We start from the raw sequence: 22,593 nt of genomic DNA, 5'->3' as shown, positions 1-22,593 counted from the left end.
TTTTGGCCCTTTGGTTCCTTCCTGTAGGGGTTATATAATCTTATCATTTATAATCATTGTTTTAAAAGGTAAATCAGAGTCGTGTTGCCCACTCCTCCACCTTCTACCCCCATTACTTACGAAGACTTCAAATACTTTTTTTGTAATGTACTTAAAAGGGGAAAATAAAAAGAAAAAAGTACCATAATGTTGCTAATTAAGAAATAAGAATATTCTTGTTCTGATGGGCACCTGGGTGGCTTAGTGGGGTAAGCTTCTGACTTCGGCTCAGGTCATGATCTCAGAATTCTGGATCCAGCCCTACATTGGGGGTGGGGGTCCTTGCTCAGTGGGCAGTCTGCTTCTCTTTCCCTCTGTCCATTCCTCTGCTCATGCTTCCTCAATCTCTGTCTCTCAAATAAATAAAATCCCCCCCCTTTTTTTAAAGAATATTCTTGTTTTGAAAGCCCACTGCCCTCAATCCTGTGATCTGTTGCACATAACAAACTTTTTTCCCCATCAGGAAACATCTGTATGGATTGTTTCATTATAACCCCACAATGCTTGGACTTGAATCACTTCCAGATCCCACTGATACCTGGGAAATTATAGAGACCATAGGTAAAGGCACATATGGCAAAGTCTACAAGGTAACCAACAAGAGAGATGGGAGCCTGGCCGCAGTAAAAATTTTGGATCCAATCAGTGTAAGTAATCGTAGTAAATTGCAACCACAATATAACTCACACATGTTAAGCTTTCAACTTCTTTCCTGGTTTTAGTTATGATTTTCATGAAACCTGGCATGAAATTCAAAATGAGTCATGATTTGTCAGCTTATTTTGAAGGGAACTCCATTTGGAGTTAAAAAATTCTTTGAATTTCTGTTTCTTGTCCATTTTACTGTCGTTTTGGTTTTGACCCTCTGAGTTCTTCAAAAGTTATTTTCTTGGAAAGGGTTATGTTTCTCACTCCTTTATACAGAGTCTAGTCTTTTTCTAAGTTGCAGGGTGGTCCAGACTTGTGGCATTCATTCATCTTCTTTCAGAGCACTGAACACCTTGTAATGCTGGAAGCTATCTTGCACAGTGAGGTTATAAGGTGTCCTAAGCTGAGTTGGGTCCCTTCAAGCTACTTCTCCTGCTTTGAAAGCTACTTCAACTGCTTTGAAAATTCAGACATTTTAAAATAAAAATAGATATTTTTAATAGTGTTATTAAAGAAGAAAGGATATAATAAGGATATTTTATTGATGTAATAATTAGAAGCTTTTATTTGGATGTGAATGCCTATTGTTAGCTATTTTCAAGATGCAGTAATGATGACGTTAAAAATACAGAGTAAATATGCTTTATTAAATTATATAATACCCGTACCCTTCCTCAGATGTTAGACTTAATCCAGCGTGCATTTTTTACCCTGTATAGGATATGGATGAAGAGATTGAAGCAGAATACAACATTTTGCAGTTTCTTCCGAATCATCCCAATGTTGTAAAATTTTATGGGATGTTTTACAAAGCGGATCCCTGTGTGGGAGGACAGCTCTGGCTCGTCCTGGAGGTAAGAGGCCCCGTTGGGTAACCATCCATTTAAACAGAGCACCAGGGACAAGCAGATGCATTGTTGCCTAAAGAGTGTAAGATACTCATGTGAGGAGTTGGTCCCTCCTGTGTGTCACAAGTACCTTACAGATGTGACTATCTCCTCCGCAGTTCTTATAGGTGGGTTGTTAAAAATGTTCATGTTTCTCTGCTTCAAAACTTTAATAATTTCTTCTCATCCAGAGTGAATACAAGAATGCAGTTGGAAAAGGCTATTTTTTTCCTTAAACTGGGAATGTTTCACAGAAAACATGTTCCAATTGATTGCAACTCATTTTAAAAAATTGCTAACCCAAGGTTTATTTGGCTTGGCAAGTCTGGATTAGCCCATTCACGTTCATTAATCTTTAGCTTAGATTGGGTTCCCTTCAAACAGACTCTGAGTGTCACGTGTGGCAGGTTTATTGGAGAGTTCTTACAGGAGCTGGACCTGGGTGGAAGTGAGGAAGGAAAGACTGGGCAAGGGAGACACGGAATAGTAATGTAGTCGCAAGAGGCTGCTGCCCATTCTCTGGGAGATGGAGAGCTGGGATGCTATGGCAGAGCGGTCCTGAATTGTATATCTGCATCAGCCAGTCACAGCTGTGGTGCTCCCTTGGGAGGGGTGTTACCTAAGTGGAAGCAGTTCCCGGTAGCTGGGGGAAGTTCCTGGGGAGTGGTACTGCCAGAAGCTGGGAGCAGGGAGCAGGGAACAGGCAGTCTTCCTGGCAGCATGTGCTCTGAAGAAGGAATCTGGGAAGAGCACCACTGTATACACTGTAATCCTGCCTTTTTCTTTTTTATTAATAGTAATAAATGTGTGTATCTGGGTGCAAAAGAGTCAGTCCCTATGACTTCATTCCCCGTGAGACTGAAAATGGGAAAGACATAATAATGGCAATATAGGAAATTAGTATCTTAGGATAGGTCTGTTGCCTCGTGCTCATTAGGGCCACCTTGATTTGTTCTGGATCCCACTCCTCTGAACAGACATACCTCTGTGCCTGACTTCACATATGCACTCTAGGAGCACAAGCACATATGTGAAAGCTTAAGAGAGAAGCACTAAAACAAGAGGTCAGGTCTCAATACATCTTTAGCTTCTTGTCCCAATCTTTTGCCTGGCTCTGAGAGGGCCTGGGCATGGAACAATATATTACTGGCTGCCATGGCAACTGTGTACGGGGAATTCATTTGTTATATTCATTTGGGGTAACCTTCAGGGAAACCAGTTTGAACGTTTATGTCAAATCAATTGCCTTCCTCAGAATATAAATATGTAAGGGGTTTTGGTTTTCAGAGATCATCTTTGTCTATTTGGTTGGCTGATTGTTATAGAATATATTCTTATAGTATCTTCTTTTGGATTTTATTATTCCCTACCCCTACCCAGAGAATATATATTTTATCCTGCCGATGAGCTCTAGAATAACATTAATTTTTAAAATCCAGCTTTTCTTGGGACATGCAAAGTATTGTTTCTAGGGTCTCTGATTATTTTCTTCTTCAGCTCTTAAGGATCTCCATGTTTCAAACCTTGTTGCAATTTCATAATGGAAGAGCAGTGACCAAGAAATCTTAGTTTCAGTTTGTTTTTACTTGCTGATGATTAAGGCTCTCTATTCAAACATGGAAGACTGGAATTTCCAGAATTTTCTGAGGCCTTAAAAGGGGCCTCCCCTTGATGTGATCAGGTAGGCAGGTGGGCTGCTCGTACCTGTGGCCCCCTAAGAATAAATGCTCTTCCTGATGAGGAGTGACTGGCATTGGCAAGGCAGCCAGAAAGGGCTGGACATGGCCTTGAAAGATGAGAAGGAGCCCAGAACTAGGAACTAATAAACCTCATGCAAGTGCTCCCCTGCAGACTGTTGTTTGTTTTTTTCAGGGTGACCAAAGGCAGATAATGAGGCTGCCTTGAGATACTGAATTATTCATATTTCAGCAATATAATATGCTGATATGTATGCCTTTTGCAAGTTGTTTTGGTCCATGCCAAAGTTGGTAGTGTGGAGAACCAGATGTCGTTAGTTTTTGCGTTTTTTTTTTTTTTTTTTTTTTTTTGGTCCTGGAATGGGCCATCTTTGCCAGGCTGCTGGGTGGTTAGGTGTGTCCAGTACCTATAATATGCTTATAAGAAAAGGGACTCTTAGGCTCCTAGAACTGGCTGGAACCTTGGCTTTTCTTCAGGTCAGTCCCCTGGTATTCAGTTGAAGAACAGAAGCTCAGGGAAGGAGTGACATGTCTGTGGTTACATAAGGAATTACCTGTGGCAGAACTTGTTGGAGAGCCACACTTAAGAATTTTTCTCCCATCACATTTTGCTACAGCCTGTGGCACTGCCTGTTGGGTCCTGGGAACACAGACTCGGCCTCTGGCTCAAAGCAGCTCCTGGACACACACACACAAACACACACACACACACACACACACACATTCCCACACATGCAGCAGAAAGACCATGAGGGTCTACATAGCACCCTGACCATTTTGCTTTATCTGTAATTTTTTAGGCAGCTTTACACAACAAATTTATGGTCTGTTTAATATTGTTCATCTCATTATGTATACTGAGATTAAATTTATGTTACTTTTGCTCTTCCCTTGCTGAATGAAATGAAAGGACCAGGGACAAGCTATTCTATAGAGCAATTCTAGAGGCTAGGAAAATGTTATTGATAACCCCCTTAAATCACTACAACTCTGAAAACAAAAGCAAAAAAAAAAAAATCATTTCTGAAATTCATTGCTAATTGTTAGCAGAAAGTCAACACACAGCTACTGTATCAGAAAGGTGTGGAGAAAAGACACACATAATAATGTTTTGGAAAATTTGTGAATAAGTTTTAATCTAAATATTAAATTTTTAAAATCTGTCAGTCCTATTACCTCTCACGTAAATGAAATATAAGAATTTAGACCTTTAAGAAAAACATAATACTTAGAAAAAATACCTAGTGTGGTGTTAAAGTATAAACTACATTTTCTCTTTTTGCCTTTTAGTGTAAAATGTTTGGCAGATAGAACTATTAATTTTAGCATGAATCACATGTTCATCTTAAATGGTTTGAAGTTTAGAGAACATAAGTGAGTCTGTAAAGTGAAATATTTATAAAACCTGATAAAAAAATTAGCTTTTTAAAAAATCTGTTTTTTTCTATCAGAGATCTGTGTATAAGTTAACTAAGCTAGGCTGAAGTGAAGGGAGACATCTTTGTCCAGTTTTTGCTTTTCTTTAAGGCCCTAGGAAGTCTGGTGTGGGCTCATTATCACTGCAAGTGTCATACTTTAAACCATTTTCACCTGCTGATACAGTGACATGAACCAAGCTTATCATGTTAACAAATCAGGGTTGTAGCAGGGCTCTGCGAGTTTGGAACATAGGACAAGTACATTTTGGTTGGCCAGAGATGGTTAGCAAGCACTGCTTCAGATGGCGGCCTCTCACAGGGTTCTAGAAGGAGAGTAACTGGGTTGCTGGGGGGAGGAGGAAGCTGTAGGACCCTTGGGAGTGGAGAAGGGGGGAACTTTGAAATGCAGTAGTGTTACAGCCTATGTACGGGTATTGTGTGTCTTCAGCAAAAGCAAGAGAGAGAAGCTAAGGAGTGGGACAGACTCTGTCCCACCCCCCCCACCACCCCCAGTAAGCAAGTGCCCTGGAGAAAGATGAGATGGGAGGTGGGAATCTCAGGGCCCACCTACCTCCCCACTCTGACTGGAACTCTAGGGTTGCAAGTGACACAATTTTCATTGTTCTAGTGCAAGCCATTGACTTCATCTGGCGTCAGCAAAATAAATACAATCGTGTGTATTGTATTTATTTTGCCCCAACAGTGTGCAGGAAAAAATCTGTTGTTCTGGCCTTATTGAGAGGAGGACAGCACCGGCACAGTGCTTCCTAATGTCACAGGGCTGCAGGGTTCTTGCCTTATGGAGTCAAAGAATGAATCTTGTGGATACAAAAGGGTGAGGTGAAGTGAAAGTTTATTTACTTATTTGTTTAAATTTGAGAGAGAGAGAGCAAATGACCATGAGAAAGAGCATGAGGGGGAAGGGCGCAGAGGGAGACGGAGAAGCAGGCTCCTGTGAGCTGGGAGCCCGACTCGGGCTCCATTCCAGGACCCCGAGATCATGACCTGAGCTGAAAGTAGATGCTTAATGGCCTGAGCCACCCAGGTGCCCCAAAGTGAAAGTTTATTAAGTGAAGGTGAGAGCAGAAATAGAAAAAAAAAAGCTCCCTAGAGTCAGAGCAGTCCCAAATGGGTTGCCACTGTGGGGTTTTAGTGGCAGTCTTTTATTGAGAACTAACTGGGAAGCTTGTGACCTTGAGATTCTTGTGCCCTGTTGGTTTGAGCAAGGACTATTCTTTTTTTTTTTTTTTAAGATTATATTTATTTATTTGACAGAGAGAGATCACAAGTAGACAGAGAGGCAGGCAGAGAGAGAGGGGGAAGCAGGCTCACCGCTGAGCAGAGAGCCCGACTCGGGATTCGATGCCAGGACCCTGAGATCATGACCGGAGCCGAAGGCAGCAGCCCAACCCCCTGAGCCACCCAGGCGCCCCTTGAGCAAGGACTATTGATAACACCCTTGTCATTTTCTGTGATTACAATGTAGCTTCCAAAAAAAAAAAAAAATTACTCGCTAACATTCAGAGCTAGGTGATATGGTTTGTTCCCTTATCTCTGGTTTTATACTCCTCAGCATTTCTCCGAATTTGGGATTTCTGTGAGCCTGGTCATGTAAGCCCCTTGCCTGAGCAGTGTCAGGGGAGTCAGGGCCTGCTATCTCTCCCTGCCTATACCTTAACCCTTTCCTTACTCACTAAGGCATCTTACTGAGTAATTTTGATGATTCTTGGCTTTTGCTTTATGCTCCCTATTGAGCCGAACACCCTTGAAGGATAAAATCGGCTGAACAAAAAGACACTGAAAAGAAATTCCTCTTAATTCTGCAATTTGACTGGGTCAAATTAACATGCCAGTACAGAATCTACTTGAAAGTTGGAGCTTTGACTAGAGTAAAGTTCTGGTGATTGTACTGCATGGGCCATTCTTTAATAACATGGAGAAAAGTTGATGGCTTATTGAGCAAGGAACATTTTATTGCTTGAAATTATGGCCATCTTAGCAAATGCACATACTGTGATTGAATCAATATTCAACGCTGTTTTAGAAAATAGATGTGGTACATAAATGATTTTTCTATTTTTCTTGGTTTGGAGCAAAATGCTCATTAAATTCTAGATGCATCCAGCTGCCACATTTCCTGAATGCTGAGGCCGTAGGGAAGTAAACAGGGATGGAGACACACCTCTGTTTTTGACTCTGATGGCAGGCAGAGTGTGTGGGAAGGAAGGGCTGCAGGCGCCAACCTTCAGGGGCGGGGCAGGAGGGTTGGTTGCCTTCTTAGAATTCTAAGGGGACTGTTTTATTTGATGCATTTAAATGTAATTTCTTGTCATGCTTTTAAAATGTTCATTTCATCTCACTGAACATTTACACTGGGAAGATAATTGTCAGTGTGTCCCTGCTTTCCTTTTTTGTACAGAGGACCCAAGGTCCTTTTCCTGTAACCCACAGGCTGCCCTTTAAAATTATACTGGGGGACTTTTCAATTTCACAGGACAGCTTCCCTAAAGGGACCGTGAGTAGTTTAATTTTATGTTTCTGTGAATCACAGGAAGTGACACAGCTCTTAAATTCTGACATTTAGTGAACAAAAGGCACCTACCAAGTAGGATCCTTTTGTTGTTTTTAAATCCACAGCTCTGTTTTGATCCTGCTATGGAAATGGCTGCTCTTAATCTCTTCATAGGTTCTAGGGCTATGAAGAAAGTTTATAAGTTGGCTATCTATATAAAATATCGCTGAATAGACTGTGTTTGTGACAAAAGTGGCCACAGTTAAAGTAGGGCATGGGAGACTAAAATGACACTTTGGGGGAAAATTCCAGGGTTGAGTTAGCTTGGAGCATGTAATTTAAATTTTCTCTTGGTAGAATTTTAATAGTGCACTTGGAGTTCAACAAAACATGTGCTTCCCAGAGCCAGGCTCGGGAGAGGTTCTGTTTGAAGGTGTTATAGTGCCTTGCATTCCTATTACTGTTTTGATGTGGTTTGAAGTGGTAGGGTTCAGAGCCAATGGCCAAGAAAGAATTCTTGAGACATTTTTGGTGCAAAAAGGTGGTGTTTTATTAAAGCACAGAGACAGGACCCGTGGGCAGAAAGAGCTGCACTGGGGTTGCGAGGTGTGACTGATTATATAAGATTTTCTACTCTATGAAGGGGAGGGTAATGTTAGGGCCCCAGGATATTGAGTCTATAGGTTCTGGAGATTGCTTTTTTCTTTGTAAATCATCAAGACAGTTGCAAACTAATGGAGACTCCTGTCCTGCTTGACCAGAATCTCTATCAGTTAACCATTTGTTTATCTCTTTCCTTTGTTCTAGGGCAGCCAGGAGTGCCTGAGGAATGTCACATATCTACCACAGGGGTGGGGGTGTGGGGTGTTGGCTTGTGCTTTGCTCTCAGCCTGCCTTCTGCTCCTTATCACTTTGGCTTTGGAGGATCAAAGAACTTTATTGATTTTTCCCTTACTCTCACAAGATCCCTAGGCTCTCTCTCCTTAACTGTGTATATCCAATGGGCCAGAAATGATAGCAGGTTCTATCTCATAAAAGCCTCCTATATCTGCCCCTGAATCTTCATCTTCATGACCCTTGACTTTTTGACCCTCCCTTTTTTGATTGCTTCAACACCTCCTAGCAGGTGTCAGCTTCTGTTGTCTTCCTGTTCTGTCCACTCTCCAGTCTGCTGCCTAGGTCTTTCTAGACTATAAATCTGAATAGAGACCTCTTGCCTAAAACCTGCTGATTTGTTTACCCTTCCTACCTAACGATATATTATGGTGTTATAATAGATGTGTGTGCAGTAATAAAGCCTGTACTCATTAGCAGGCCACACTTGTCATTTTTTGCTCCCCACCTTCCTTCCCCATCTTCCTGCCCTAGGAATCTGGTACTCTTTGTCCAAGAGTAGCTGATTATTTAGAATTCATAGATGCCCTTCCCCTTCTTATCCACTAAACTCGTTTGTCCTTTAAATTCATTGTAAATGTTGCATCCTGTGATGCAAGAAAGTCTCTGAAAAAAGATTTCACAAACTGTCTTCTTTTCACCCTGTCTCAGCAGAGGCCACCATTCCCTCTTGGTGCCACCTCATTCCCTTAGGCATACCTCTACTTCCTTATGCCATGCCCTCATTACTCATGTGTCTATTACTGGTTGTGAGCTTTTTGAGGTCAAGGACTGTGTTGTATTGAGTAATGGGTTATAAACTGGACCGTCACAAACTATTGAGAACAAAGTGGTAACTTTCTTTTCAATAACTGAACTCAACTTTGTTCTTGAGCCCCTAGCCCACCTAGAGGAGACAACTGATCTTAATTTATTCTGTTAAACTTAGTCCAACGAGTGACTGCTTTGGAAAGGGGCTAATTCTACTATTTAGATCCCATTTTCACAGTCTAGGTCAAAGCTAAGTCATGGGGGTAAAGAGTCAGTATTTGTAGAAACTTTTTTTTCCCCTCTTCCTCTTCCCTTCGTCCTGGATGGCATCTGGATTTGTGTACAACAGATGCTAATGTAAAGCTATAGCAGTGAGGACAGAGGCCTTGAATTGTGTGTGAACCTAAGTTCCTGTACTATCTGGCTTTGTTGTCTGCCCATGTCCTTGGTCCCTGATACTCCTTTTTTATCATGAGGTCCTCACTCTCTTTGTCCTTGTCATTCAAACTCTAGTCTTGTTCCTGTCCTCAAATGGATGATAAAGTTCTGAATCTTCCGTAAGTCATGAATGGGCTATAGGGAACTGTTAAAGTCCCAGCCTTGGTCAGCCTCACCCTGCCCTACTACCATTTCCATTCAACACGGACACCTCTTCATTGGCATGAGGCTCCTATGAGGAGGTCTCCCTTTAAATTTACAAGAGAAAAGAGGGTCATAGGAAATTGAAGTTTCTGTGAGAACTGTGTCCTTATTTAGAACCCCTCAAGAGGGAGCACTGTCACTCCAATCTTGTTCTCTCAAGCTCTCCAAGCTCTATACCACCAGCTCCAGAAGGGTTTTTCTTTTTCTTGAGAACTTACTTTCTGTCATGTCATGATCATCATTTGACTTGTCACTTCTCCAGTGTTTGTTCCTTGAAATATAGAATCGAGTTCGGAGGTTTCTGGACAATTATTTTGGTCTGTTGAAAGCTTAGCTTTTAATACAGATCATGGCACTGAAAATGCATTCATGGCCCAAGAGGATATTAGATTGAATATTGAATGTTATTTGCCCTTTCAGGGTCATGCAAAACATAGTCATTATCAAAAGAATGTGGAATCTTTTGGAAGACAGGATCCTGGGACTCACAGCATTAGGGCCTTCAGAGTGATGGGTGTTGAATTACAAGTTATAACTGACATTGGTAGAGAGTAGATTCAAAGGACCTTATAATTGCAAACTGATGGGACCATCATAGACTTCAATGAATTTCACTGCTTTTAGGGTCCCTCCTAAATCATTCTTGATAGTAATTTTATCATAGTTTTAAAGATTGCTAATTCTGTATTAGATTTTTAGTCACATATTATTACTTTTGAGCGATTTAAATGGTAAAAAATGGGCAGACTCAGTTCCAGGTTATTTTGATTGTTAATGTGTATGCAAGGTGTCTGCCGTGTATGTAACAGGGAATAATACACATCAAATAAAAACATCGACTCACCCTTTGTTGAAACATTACAAATATTCATAATTAGAGTGAAATAGATGTATTACGTTGACAAAGAGTTGTCTTCTTTTAGGAAAGGTGCTAATCTGTGTTCCTTCCCTCATATTTCCTTGTTTATGAAAGGCTAATTAATTCAAGCAGCCACATCCCAGGGGGCCTGCCACGCCACTAGTTAACTCTTTCCCAAATTGCTGACAAATTGCCAGGAGGAAACCTAGGTCTAGAGGGGGGTCTTAACCTCATAAGAGAAAGAATGGCTCTGAGAATCTGAAGAAAGCCCTGAATTTTCTCAGAAAAAATATAAGATGCATATATAACATGCTGGCTACAGTTTTAGGTTTTTAAATGTCCTGCTCACACCAATTAAGAACCTTTAAGACAGCATGTAGCAAGTCCAAACCTGCGTCCTTGAAAACACTTGAGTTTCCACTAAGGTATAGTTCGCCTGGTTCATGTACTCTCAAATCTCAGTAACATATAATATATAACAATATATAATATGTAACAATATATAATGTATAATAATATAGAGCAAATATGCAAGATACATATTTTTTTACAGTGTTTTTCATTACAGAAAAGAAGAGCATAAAGTTGCTGAATGCCCATGGTTGAATATAAGAAGAGTAAATACACAGATGAGGCAACTGCACCCCATAAATTTGACATGCAGGGCTTCTGGCGCCTGTAGTGCTGGCCCTGGAGACAGGAAGGGTTGAAATGAAATTTATTTCCTCCCAAGGGTCAATGGCATCCATCTTTGTCTCGTTTGGTCTTCTCTTATCCTTAAAATGTGTGTGTGTGTGTGTGTGTGTGTTTAAATAGACAATATTCATGTAAAATGAAAATGATCCAGTAACTCACCGTGATTACTCATGCACGTTCTCTTTCAAATGTCTGAGTAATTTGTGCTTTTATATTTCACTTGACAATCAACTTTTTGGACAGGTACTTTCAGTTTTAAATCATCACCATGAATAAATACACACACATACCTTAGGTTTGACTGCATAATGTACATTTGAAGTTTAATTATTCTGACCTGGAGTTTTGTGATCTGTAAATTTGCTATATCAGGTCAATAATTGGCTTTTTTTCTTAACATCTTTTTGTTTTTCTTTTGTATGTGTCCGGCTGTTTTTCTCTCTCCTTGGCACCTCCTCTTGCAGTTGTGTACTGGGGGCTCAGTCACCGAGCTGGTCAAAGGTCTGCTCAGGCGTGGCCAGCGGTTGGATGAAGCAATGATCTCATACATCTTATATGGGGCCCTCTTGGTAAGACCATCCATCAGACAGGGATCACATCAGAGGGGGCAATTTGTGATCAGTTGGGTCACTATTGTGTATTAACAAGTGGAAATGGCCCTGTGATATGCAAGGTGTATAGCAGCAGGGCGGTGTAGCCAAATGTGGACGTTGATTGGATTTTTAAAGGCAGAGTAATTGTTTTAAAATAACCATTCACATTTCCCCTTTGTCTTTCCTGTTGTTTTGTGGTGGTGGGACACCACATAGGGCCTTCAGCATTTGCACAATAACCGAATCATCCACCGTGATGTCAAGGGGAATAACATTCTTCTGACAACAGAAGGAGGAGTTAAGCTCGTTGACTTTGGTAATGACTGCTTGTCGTTTGTTTTCTTGATGTGTGCAGTTTAGCCCAAGGCAACAATTTATTGCAGTCTCAGAAGACTGGGGCCTCTGTGCTATACCATAGGCTGAGGGACTTTTCCAGTCAGACACAGACTGGAGAATGGGAGTTTTACCAGATGGATCACCCTAGGAGATGCTGTTTCTTAATCTATTTTCAGCTTTAGAAGCAATTTTATTAAAGATAGAAAATAAAAGTGTTTCAAAAGAAGAATTTGATGGAAAAACTTGGTTTTCTGGGAAGTATTTCTGGTCTCAGGGCTGTTGTCTATAATTTACATTTCGTCATTTCTTCTTTTGCATATGAAAAGAAAAAGCAGTTTGGTCTTTCAAATGACTTTTTCTAGCCTCAGGCATACTTATTCCCAGTGAGCAGAAGGTAAAATAGTCCTTTGGGTCTGGCAGCTAACATCCCTTTAAATTGTGATTATTGCTGCTACATGTGAGGCTGGTTGAACTGGAAACATTAACAAGAAATGGAAGTGTGAGAGGAAATGCAGAGCAATATCACGTAAGGCCAGAGACCTATTAAATATCTTCTTGTGATAATCATTCATGTATTGATAGTCACAAACCAACAAACCATTTGGTTTTCCTTTTTAAGCATATTGAATGCTTTAATCTTCTAAATGTGTTCAACACCAGCTAGTACTTCAGTATGATTGTTACAAATAATGAGAAAATATTTACAGAAGCACTTTTTAAAATGTTCTTTATAAACATTAACATGGTAGGAGAAAAGATTGATGATTTTGAATATTCATTGCTTTGTTGTTAAGAAAGAATTCAGTGTTAAAATGTATTAGTGAATGATTTGCTCAGAAGAAATTACTCGAAAATAAATGAAGTTACTTTGAGTACTGGTTTATTTAAGAGCAAGCAAAGAAAAATAGCAGAGGGATACTTTGTTCAAGTCTTACGCTCCTCCTCCTTCTTCTTTTTTAAAAGATTTTATTTATTTATTTGGCAGAGAGAGAGAGATCACAAGTAGACAGAGAGGCAGGCAGAGAGAGAGGGGGAAGCAGGCTCCCTGCTGAGCAGAGAGCTAGACCCAGGACTTGATCCCAGGACCCTGAGATCATGACCTGAACCGAAGGCAGAGGCTTAGCCCGCTGAGCCACCTAGGCACCCCTTACACTCCTCCTTCTATGTAAGGAATGGCATAACCCTATGAATATGCTGTGGATAACATCAGATCTGTATTTTACACATGGTCCCAAGGGCAGTCAATGTATTGTGAGGGAAAGAGCCTAGAAGGATGAGGATGGGGGTTAATGCTGATTTATCTATTCACTGGCTTTGTGATTTGGAGTAAATCTAATCTTGCCGGTAGAAGGTTCCTAAACATCCAGTTGCTGCAAAAGAAATTTCTAGAAATTAAAAACAGAATAGTAAAGTTTTTTTTTTTTAACCAAAATTACAGTAGAGAATTTGGCAAAATTACAAATTATCCATGGTCAATAGAGTTTAGAGAGCGCTCTTTGGATTTCTAATAAAGAGAATGTAAGTGTCCAGCAATGATCCACCAAAATAACCCATGGGTCCTTGGCAAATCTATGCCTGATTCAGGTTTCTAAGTTCTCATCCTCAGTAGTGTTAGTGGCAATGCTTGTCTTTCTGTTAAGGGCTGCCTTAGATGTCTGCTTGGTAAAAGAGAACTCCTTATATTTGTAAAATATTTTACTATTTTTAAGTTGTTTCACATTTGTTTACTTATATGATCTTTAAGAAGAACTCTGTGTTAGGTGTGCCAGGTATCAGTATCTCCAACTTGAGGATAAGAAAACAGGCTCAGAGTGAGGGGGTTTACTTTAGGTTATACAATTAGGAAAAGGCATAATTGGGATGGAAAACAGGTCTTCTGACTCCTCATCTGATACATATTTACTTCTACTTTGTTCACTTGTTGTGTAAAGAAGAGAGCTGTTTGAAGACTAAGATAGATAAAATACACTGGAATTACATTAAAATTCAGATCCTCAACACTGAGCCCTAGATAATAATATTTTTAGGCTACTTCTTTTTACACTTGACAAACAGTTTTCTTGCCAAGTTTCTGGGATTCTAGGTAAGATAAGGGATTAGAAGCTTTTTATGTCTCCACACTGATGCTCTATTATAAATAATACATGCTGATTTTCTTCCTCCATGAAATGAAGCACCATTTTAAGAAAGAAATCACCTGAAATATTTTGGAAATATAATAGGAAGACATTTTGGGTTTAGTTCTTGACATTTTCTTTCTTTTCTTTTTTAAAGACTTATTTAAATATTTATTATTAGAGAGAGAGAGAGAGTGCATAAGTGGGAGGGGCAGAGGGGCCGGGAGAGAGAATCTCAAGTGGACTCCACACTGAGCTTGGAGCCGGACGCAGGGCTCCATCTCATGACCCTGAGATCATGACCTGAGCCCAAACCAAGAGTTAAATGCTTAACCAACTGTGCCACCTAGGTGCCCCTTGATATTTTCTTTTTTTTAAATTTTTTTTTTAAGATTTTATTTATTTATTTGACAGAGAGAAATCACAAGTAGACGGAGAGGCAGGCAGAGAGAGAGGAAGGGAAGCAGGCTCCCTGCTGAGCAGAGAGCCCGATGTGGGACTCGATCCCAGGACCCTGAGATCATGACCTGAGCCGAAGGCAGCAGCTTAACCCACTGAGCCACCCAGGCGCCCCTTAATATTTTCTTTTTCTAATTTTGTAGTAATATGGATAGAAATGTTCATTAGGAAAAAAATAGTCTAGTGGTTTAGATAAGAGTGGTAAATAAATGCTCTTACACAGTGATTGGTAAACTACAGTGTGTCAGCTAAACCTGACCTGCTTCCTGTTATGTGACTTATGAAAAAAGAGTGGTTTCTGCATTTTTAAATGATTGGGGGAAAAAAAATCAAAAGAATATTTTATGACCTGTGAAAGTTATATGTACCCATAAATAAATTTTTATGGAAACACAGCAACACTCTTGTTTCTGTGTTGTCCATGGCTGTGCTTTTTTTGCTCTCCAGTGGCAGAGCTGAGTAGTTATGGAAGAGACCATATGGCTCTCAGAGCCTATTGACTATCTGACCCTTCATGGAAAAAGTTTGCTAACCTCTGATCTAGCACAACCCTGTGTTCACTGCTGAATTACAGTACTCTTTTCTTATAGGTGTTTCAGCTCAACTCACCAGTACACGTCTACGGAGAAACACATCTGTTGGCACCCCATTCTGGATGGCTCCCGAGGTAAGTAGAAGACATTTATCTGTTAAGTGTGTTGGTACTATGCCTTTTCATGAGAAAATCATATGCTTCCCCAAATTTTTGGAACTGTAAATTCTGGTTTGGGGAGTGATAATGATGGCACATAATCTGAGAAAAGCAGGATTAAGTCTTAGCTAGCCTATAAATTACCTTCATGCAATTAGAAAAAGGTGTTCCCCCAGAATATGCAGCTCTCTCCACGGGTCATGCCTTAGCAAGTTTACCCAGCCTTGTATAAATTAGCAAGTCACCTTCCCTGATAGGTGCAGCCCCAGTGACACATGGCTTGGTAAAGAGAAAGATTTCAGCTCCAAATGGACTACAGCACTATATGCAGAGGTCCTGGTTGTTTTTTGTTCTGAGGTCGATAGCAATTTCTCTTGTATGCTTTTTTGGCTCTCTAGTAAAACCTGGGATTTGGTCCTAATTTAGTTCTGGCATCATCACAGAGCCCTCCGTGAGATGAATCATGGAGAAGTTTGGGGAATTTTCCAGCGAGATAAGGCCTACCCTGAAACACCGACACAGCTTTGCTTGCACCATCAACATTTAATTCCACAGTCCTGAGGCCTCTGCCCTGAGCAGGTCTCTGGGATTAAGCAAATGGGAGCTTTTAATAACAGTACTCAGGCAGTCTTCTCCTTAAAGGTCTTTCTATCTCCATTCTGTTCCCATGGCCGTTCTTCCTCTCTGTGACTGCACAGGTGGTCTCCTACCACCATAATCGGTTCACACCAATGTGCTGAAAGTTTTTCAGTGGCTCACCGTTGTCTATGGTCCTTTTTCATACTTGGGTAATGGACAGGCTTCTTTTGGAGAAAAAAGAAAAGCCATGTAGATTTCAGTGTTTATTTAAATCTTAAATGTTTCTTAAATAGGATTTAAAAAACATAAAACTAGATATAAACTTCTTGTGCCTTATGTTTATAGAACTATAAAACTACAAGGGAAAAGATGTGTTATGAAAAAGCTACAAAGCCAGTATTATTCAAATAAACACCTTTAATTTAATGAGCCAAATGACACTGTTTTATGAAATTTAGTTGTCCTCTGCTGTATGAGTATGTTTCAGAGCATGACAGCATACATTATTTTCAGTTATCTTGTCCTACTTACTACTGTATACCATGTAGTGACCCCGTTCTCCCACCACTCTGCTCAATTTCAGCTAGGGTGATCTTTGTTCAAACAGCATCTCCTTTGGTCTCAGACTGGTACATTTCTGTTGGCTTATGCCAACTTAGTAATAAACATAAATAGGGGCACTGAAATTGTGAGGCAAACGCTCATCCCGATGATTTGGAGTATGTTTTTTATCACTGTTCCTGTCATTTTATTACTAATAAAATTATCATTGCAACAAAAACATAAAAATTTTCATAGGGACCTTGTGAACCCCCCTTTGAGAAACACTGTAGGACAGAATCAAAACTCGTTTAGATGGTGAACAAAGCCTTTTGTATTCTAACTTGTATCTACCTACCTACCCTCTTCTCAGGTTACTGATTCCTAATTTACTTCTTAAGCCTCAGGAGTAGTGAACAACAAGTTCACCCCAAATCCATGTTGATATAGCATTCCTTTAAACCCTTCCATGCATTGTTATATCTTGTGGAGTAACCCTCAGAACCATGAAGCATTCCTCTTTAATAAGTGTTAGCACAAATGCCTCTGTCCTTGTATAAAACCTTCCTTAATCCCTGGCTGAGGCTCCTATCCCTGTTTCTGTTGCAGCCTTTAGAACCCCCATTAGCACACTGTGATCATCCTGTTATAATTGTTGGCAGGGTTCTGCGATGTCCACCTCTCAACATAGTGCTTGATACACTAGGTGCTCAGTGAGCATCTCTTGGATAAAAGAATATATTGGTTAAAAAAGAAGCCAGAGGAGAAGATGAATTTGGAGGATAGTTTGAGGAGGCTTTACAACTATTGGTATCAACAAATTTTTCTGTAGATTTTGATTGATCTGTTATTAAAGCATAATGGAGGCCACTCAGCTCATATTTAGGGTGACATAACACAGAAGATGGTGTTTTTGTTCTAACCCACAGCAAGCTAGTGTTTCCAGAATCACAAAATGTAAATGAGAGAAGCCTGCCCTTGACTTTCTACATTTCTCATGAGGTGTTTGTGACTTTTCAGTTTCATCCAGGTTGAATAAAATATTTGGGAATGTTTCTAGAAGGGACAGTATAGTGATCTGTGGTGAGCTTCTGTTGTCCAGATTGTCTGGAACTGGTTGTGTTCTCAGCAGGGAAAAGCCAGCATGGCATCCTACCTGCTAGAGTGGTTAAGTTGAGGAGTAGGCAGATGGCCGCATGGAGACCTTGACAGTGCCTTTCAGCAGCAAGTGCCTGATGGCTCATGCCTGCCTCAAAGATTCTCTCAGGATGCCTGCTTCTGCCCGGGTATGCTGTCAGTCCCAGGCTATGGTTCTTGAAACTTAAGCCCACACAATCCTCATGTTTTTATTTTCTAAATGGAGAATTACTCTTTCCAACAAAGCTGCTTTTTGCTTCATAACTGTCTGTAAAAATGTCCACAGGAACAATCTTCCATTTGACAGGTGGATTCTACAAACATTTATATCCTCCCTGGTGAGCAAAGCTTTGGGTCAAGAGCAGATCTTGAAAGTATAATCAGCAGAGGTTCAAATGAACATTGTCTTCATATGACAGCCTACATAGTATATTGATCTTAATATGCATTCACTTTTCTAGTGTGAATAAGTGCTGTTCAGATTAAACATGACAACAATGCATGCAGTGCCAATACCAGTGGGATGAAATTACAGGTGACCAGTGCTTTTACTTTGAAAATGCAGCTGAAAGATCCTTGAACCATTATTTTTAAGAAATGGGACCCAATTATTCTTTTCCCAATTTTATTTCCATTTTTATTTCACCAGCTAGAGTAACTTCAATATTTAGTTCAAATAGGCTATACTACAAACCAGGTAGCTAATGGAATGTGACCATAGCACAATCAAATGTTGATGAGCAGTCCAAACGTACAGTTCACTGGGGCAGCTCAAGGCTGTGGCAGGCATTGACTCACAGATTATCAGCACTCTCCATTTATTCCCTCTCTCTGCCTCATCTGGATATGACTAAAGTTGAAAAATACTGGGTAAAAGCAGTATCAACTCAGCAATATAGAATAAGAAAAATTCTAGGGGTGTCCTTCGTGTGCTAGTACTTCATACTATGTCAGGGAAGATAAGAAGGAAAGAAAACATTCAGCATAGAAACTATATATTTAACAGATTACCCTGAGCAAAATGAATTAACCAATAGGAAATTTAGTTTCTTGTGTAAGAACAAAGTAGGTAGTTGCAGAGTTTGTTGACTCAGCAGCTAAGTGAAGTCATCAAAAATCCAGACTGCCCCCTGCAACCTGCACGTCTTTGTAGTTAGAAACTGACTTGGGAACAACCTTGCCTAAGCAGTAGTGGCTCCAGCATTCCAGTAGCCACCAGTTAAGGTACCCTTGGTACAAACAGATACCCTCCTTTACTTCCATGAGGCTGATCTTGTGTTGAAGAAGGTAAAGAAGGTTCTCTTCTGTCCTGGAGGTCCAACGCTGTCAGCTCTGTATTCATTTTCTAGGGATGCCATAGCAAAAATAGAACAAACTTTGTGGCTTAAAACAAGAGAAATTTATTATCTACCAGTTCTGGAAGCTAGAAGTCCAAAATCAGGGCATCAGCAGGGCTGTGCTGTCTCTGAAGCTTCCAAGATCCTTTTTCTCTTCTTCCTAGCTTCTCCTGGTTTGCTGGTGGTCTTTGACCTGTGGCTGCAGAGCTCCAGTATCTACACTCTCCCTCTGTGCCTCTGCCTTAACAGGGCTGTCTTATCATAAGGACGTCCATCATATTGGATTAGGTGCCCACCATGCTCCAGTATAACCTTACCTTAACTCAACTAATTATATCTGTAGCAACCCTATTTCCAAATAAGTTTTCATTCTGAGGTTCCGGGGGTTAGCACTTCAACATTTTTTTTTTTTTTGGAGGATACAACTCAACCCATAACAACCCTCCAAATACTTAACACCCCTCCTCTCTAGTAAATAATTCAAGTTTCCAAGGTAATCAGACAGTCATTTGGAATCTACACGTCTGCATGTTAGAGGAGCTAGCTTAGAGAGCCCAGCTTTGGCTGTTTGTACACACACACTCTTGCTCACACACACACACACATACCATTCTCGCACAGCCTCAGGTGTTTAAGGCAAACACAGTTCTTTCTGGATGTACTAAGCATAGCAGATTGCCTTCTGACCTGGGTACCCAGCACCTTCAGAATTTTGTTCTGTCCTACCTGATCTCTAGCTGAGCATTTTTAACTATCTCCTAAGATATGTGACACAGGTTACCTCCCTCAAACCTTTGTTTACGTTGAGCTCTGGTCTCCTGCCTCTTACTTTAGCCTATGTCTTAGATATTTATATATATTCCTATTAGCCATGTTTATTGTCTCTTTTCTCCTCTACTGTCTCCTGAGAGCCAATTTCATTTTTGAAAATTTTATTAACATAAAATGTATTATTTGCTTCAGGGGTACAGGTCTGTGAATCCTCAGTCTTACAAATTCACAGCACTCACCATAGTACATACCCTCCCCAATGTCCATAACCCAGCCACATAATTTCTCCCCCCCACACCCCCAGCAACAATCAGGTTTTTTCCTGAGATTAAGAGTCTCTTATGCTTTGCCTCCCTCCCCACTCCCATCTTGTTTCATGTTTTTCCCTCCTTTTCTCCCATGAACCCCCACCCTGCCTCTCAAATTCCTCATATCAGAGAGATCATATGATAATTTTCTTTCTCTGATTGACTTATTTAGCTTAGCATAATACCCTCTAGTTACATCCATGTCGTTGTAAATGGCAAGATTTCATTTTTTGATAGCTGCATATTATTCCATTGTATATATATATGCCACATCTCCTTTTTTTTTTTTTTAAGATTTTATTTATTTGACAGAGAGAGATCACAAGTGGGCAGAGAGGCAAGCAGAGAGAGAGAGAGAGAGGAGGAAGCAGGCTCCCTGCGGAGCAGAGAGCCCGATGTGGAACTTGATCCCAGGACCCTGAGATCGTGACCTGAGCTGAAGGCAGAGGCTTAACCCACTGAGCCACCCAGGCACCCCTATATGCCACATCTTCTTTATCCATTCATCTGTTGATGGACATCTAGGTTCTTTCCATAGTTTGGCTTTTGTGGACATTGCTGCTATAAGCATTCAGGTGCATGTGCCCCTTCGGATCACTACATTTGTATCTTTAGGGTAAATACCCAGTAGTGCAATTGCTGGGTCATATCTCTATTTTCAACTTTTTGAGGAACCTCCATGCTGTTTTCCAGAGTGGCTGCACCAGCTTGCATTCCCACCAACAGTGTAGGAGGGAGGGTCCCCCTTTCTCCGCATCCTTGCCAGCATCTGTTGTTTCCTGACTTGTTCATTTTAGCCATTCTGACTGGTATAAGGTGATATCTCATTGTGGTTTTGATTTGTATTTCCCTGATGCCGAGTGATATGGAACACTTTTTTATGTGTCTCTTGGCCATCTGGATGTCTTCTTTGCAGAAATGTCTGTTCATGTCCTCTGGCCATTTCTTGATTGGATTATTTGTTCTTTGGGTGTTGAGTTTGGTAAGTTCTTTATAGATTTTAGATAGTAGCCCTTTATCTGATACTGACAGCCATTTTCCTATAATAAAAGGCATAATAATATCTCATATTTCTGTATAACTTTTACAAATTTTTTTTTAAGTGCTCACAACTATCTGTGAGGTTACCAGTTAGACATGAGTATGTGACTTTATAGATAAGGAATACAAGGTTCTGGCAGGCTAAGTGCCTAGGGATACTGAGTGGTAGGGATAGGTCGGTAATGGTGACGAGGATCCATATTTTGTGACCCACTGAACTAGAAGATTTCCAATACAACCCATGTCCACTGTCAGTATTGGTATTGCTCTGCTAGTATTTGCATCACATTCATGCCTCAAAATATCCTGGTCTATAGCAAAATGGGATATAAGCCTACTTTATGGATATTGACGGTGATGGTGGAGGTTGGAGAAATTGATCCTTCATCTTCCCTTCCCACTGTCACATGTAGCAAAGAATTAAACTGAATGTTTGTAAGTGACTGAAACTCAAGAAAAAGGATCAAAGTATCATTATTATTGGGGACATTTGTAGACTATGTTAGAATAATGCCTTGGTGTTAACTGATATGCATGTGTGTTGCCATGCTGATTGGTAAATTATTGAAATACTTCCATTCTGGATGGTAAATGGCTGGCATCCAGAGGCCCTTGAATTCTCCTTGGCCACCAGAGGTGCCTGTCTCTTTCCTTTGGACACCCCAGATCTTCTAATGGTTCAGCCACTGTAGGTCGTATCTGTCAAGTAAGGGACCTCAAGGACCAGCTCCAGTGCCATGAGCCAGCTGGGTGTCAGATAGTTTAAATATTGTACCTGCTAAGCAGTGTATGATGGGCAGGGGACTTTCACTTGCTGAGGGTGCATTAATGTATCAGGAACTAGCTTAGGGATGCTTAATACATGATTTCACTTCAACAGCTCTCTCTAGTAGATGTTATTTTCTCCATTTTACCACTGAGGAATGTGAGGCTCAAAAAAGTCATGCCCAAATCCACATACCTATTAAGTCCTGAACTTTTTGGCCTTACAGACAGCATGGAATGCAAGTCCCATTTGACAGATGAAGAAACTAAGGCAGAGAGAGGGTATTCTCTGTGCCAGTTCAGAGCAGTCTTTGTCCCAGAATTTAGGTTTCCCAACCCCCTAGCCCTGTACTCTTTCACTTTAGTGTGTTCACAAAGCATGTTCAGTGTGGAGAATGTGTGCTGAGATAGCTCATACAACAAAGACGCACAGAGATGTAGTGGAATAGTATTCTGAAACTGGAGCATGAGACCATCGTTTTAAAAAGACACACACACATGAAGGACCTATCACCAGTAATTTATAGTTGACTACACTTTACAGTCCCACCTGTGAGAGAAGTAGCCCATATATTAAGGATCCAGTTTACTTGGCATCTTCCTAAAACAACTAAAGGTCTGTTTCTGTATTAGAAAGCAGACTTGTGGATAAAGTAAACATTTGCTTCTTTTCAGAAAAAAAATTTTTTTTTGTTTTTACTTCCATCTGCTCGTTGTTGCAAACAAGAGCTAATCAGCTGAGCAGAGAAACAGATGTGCTGTGACGGCTCCAAAACTGGGTCTCTGCCTGAAAAAGGGTCTTGACAGGGGACGGTTGCCATAACAACAAGCTGACACCAATGCAGAAATATCACAGGCTTTTTGTACCACTCTTGCC

The 22,593-nt window shown here is 40.5% G+C and overlaps 1 protein-coding gene across 1 annotated transcript in view; it reads left to right on the top strand.

Annotated features, from left to right (window-relative positions):
- The first annotated feature begins 522 nt into the window (after window positions 1–522).
- LOC123387996 (myosin-IIIb-like) overlaps window positions 523–22,593 on the top strand; it is a 34,660-nt gene continuing 12,589 nt past the window's right edge. The window contains exons 1-5 of the mRNA XM_045066838.1: window positions 523–686; window positions 1,407–1,541; window positions 11,507–11,611; window positions 11,852–11,951; window positions 15,138–15,214. Coding sequence (XP_044922773.1) covers window positions 540–686; window positions 1,407–1,541; window positions 11,507–11,611; window positions 11,852–11,951; window positions 15,138–15,214 — 564 coding nt within the window. The 5' untranslated portion in view covers window positions 523–539. The remainder of the gene's footprint in view (window positions 687–1,406; window positions 1,542–11,506; window positions 11,612–11,851; window positions 11,952–15,137; window positions 15,215–22,593) is intronic.

Source organism: Mustela putorius, unplaced genomic scaffold, assembly GCF_011764305.1.
Source record: "Mustela putorius furo isolate JIRA1106 unplaced genomic scaffold, ASM1176430v1.1 tig00003869_pilon_pilon_pilon, whole genome shotgun sequence".
Lineage (NCBI taxonomy): Eukaryota > Metazoa > Chordata > Mammalia > Carnivora > Mustelidae > Mustela > Mustela putorius.
Note: the sequence above shows the minus strand (reverse complement) of the source record. Positions and strands in the feature narration are given on the sequence as shown.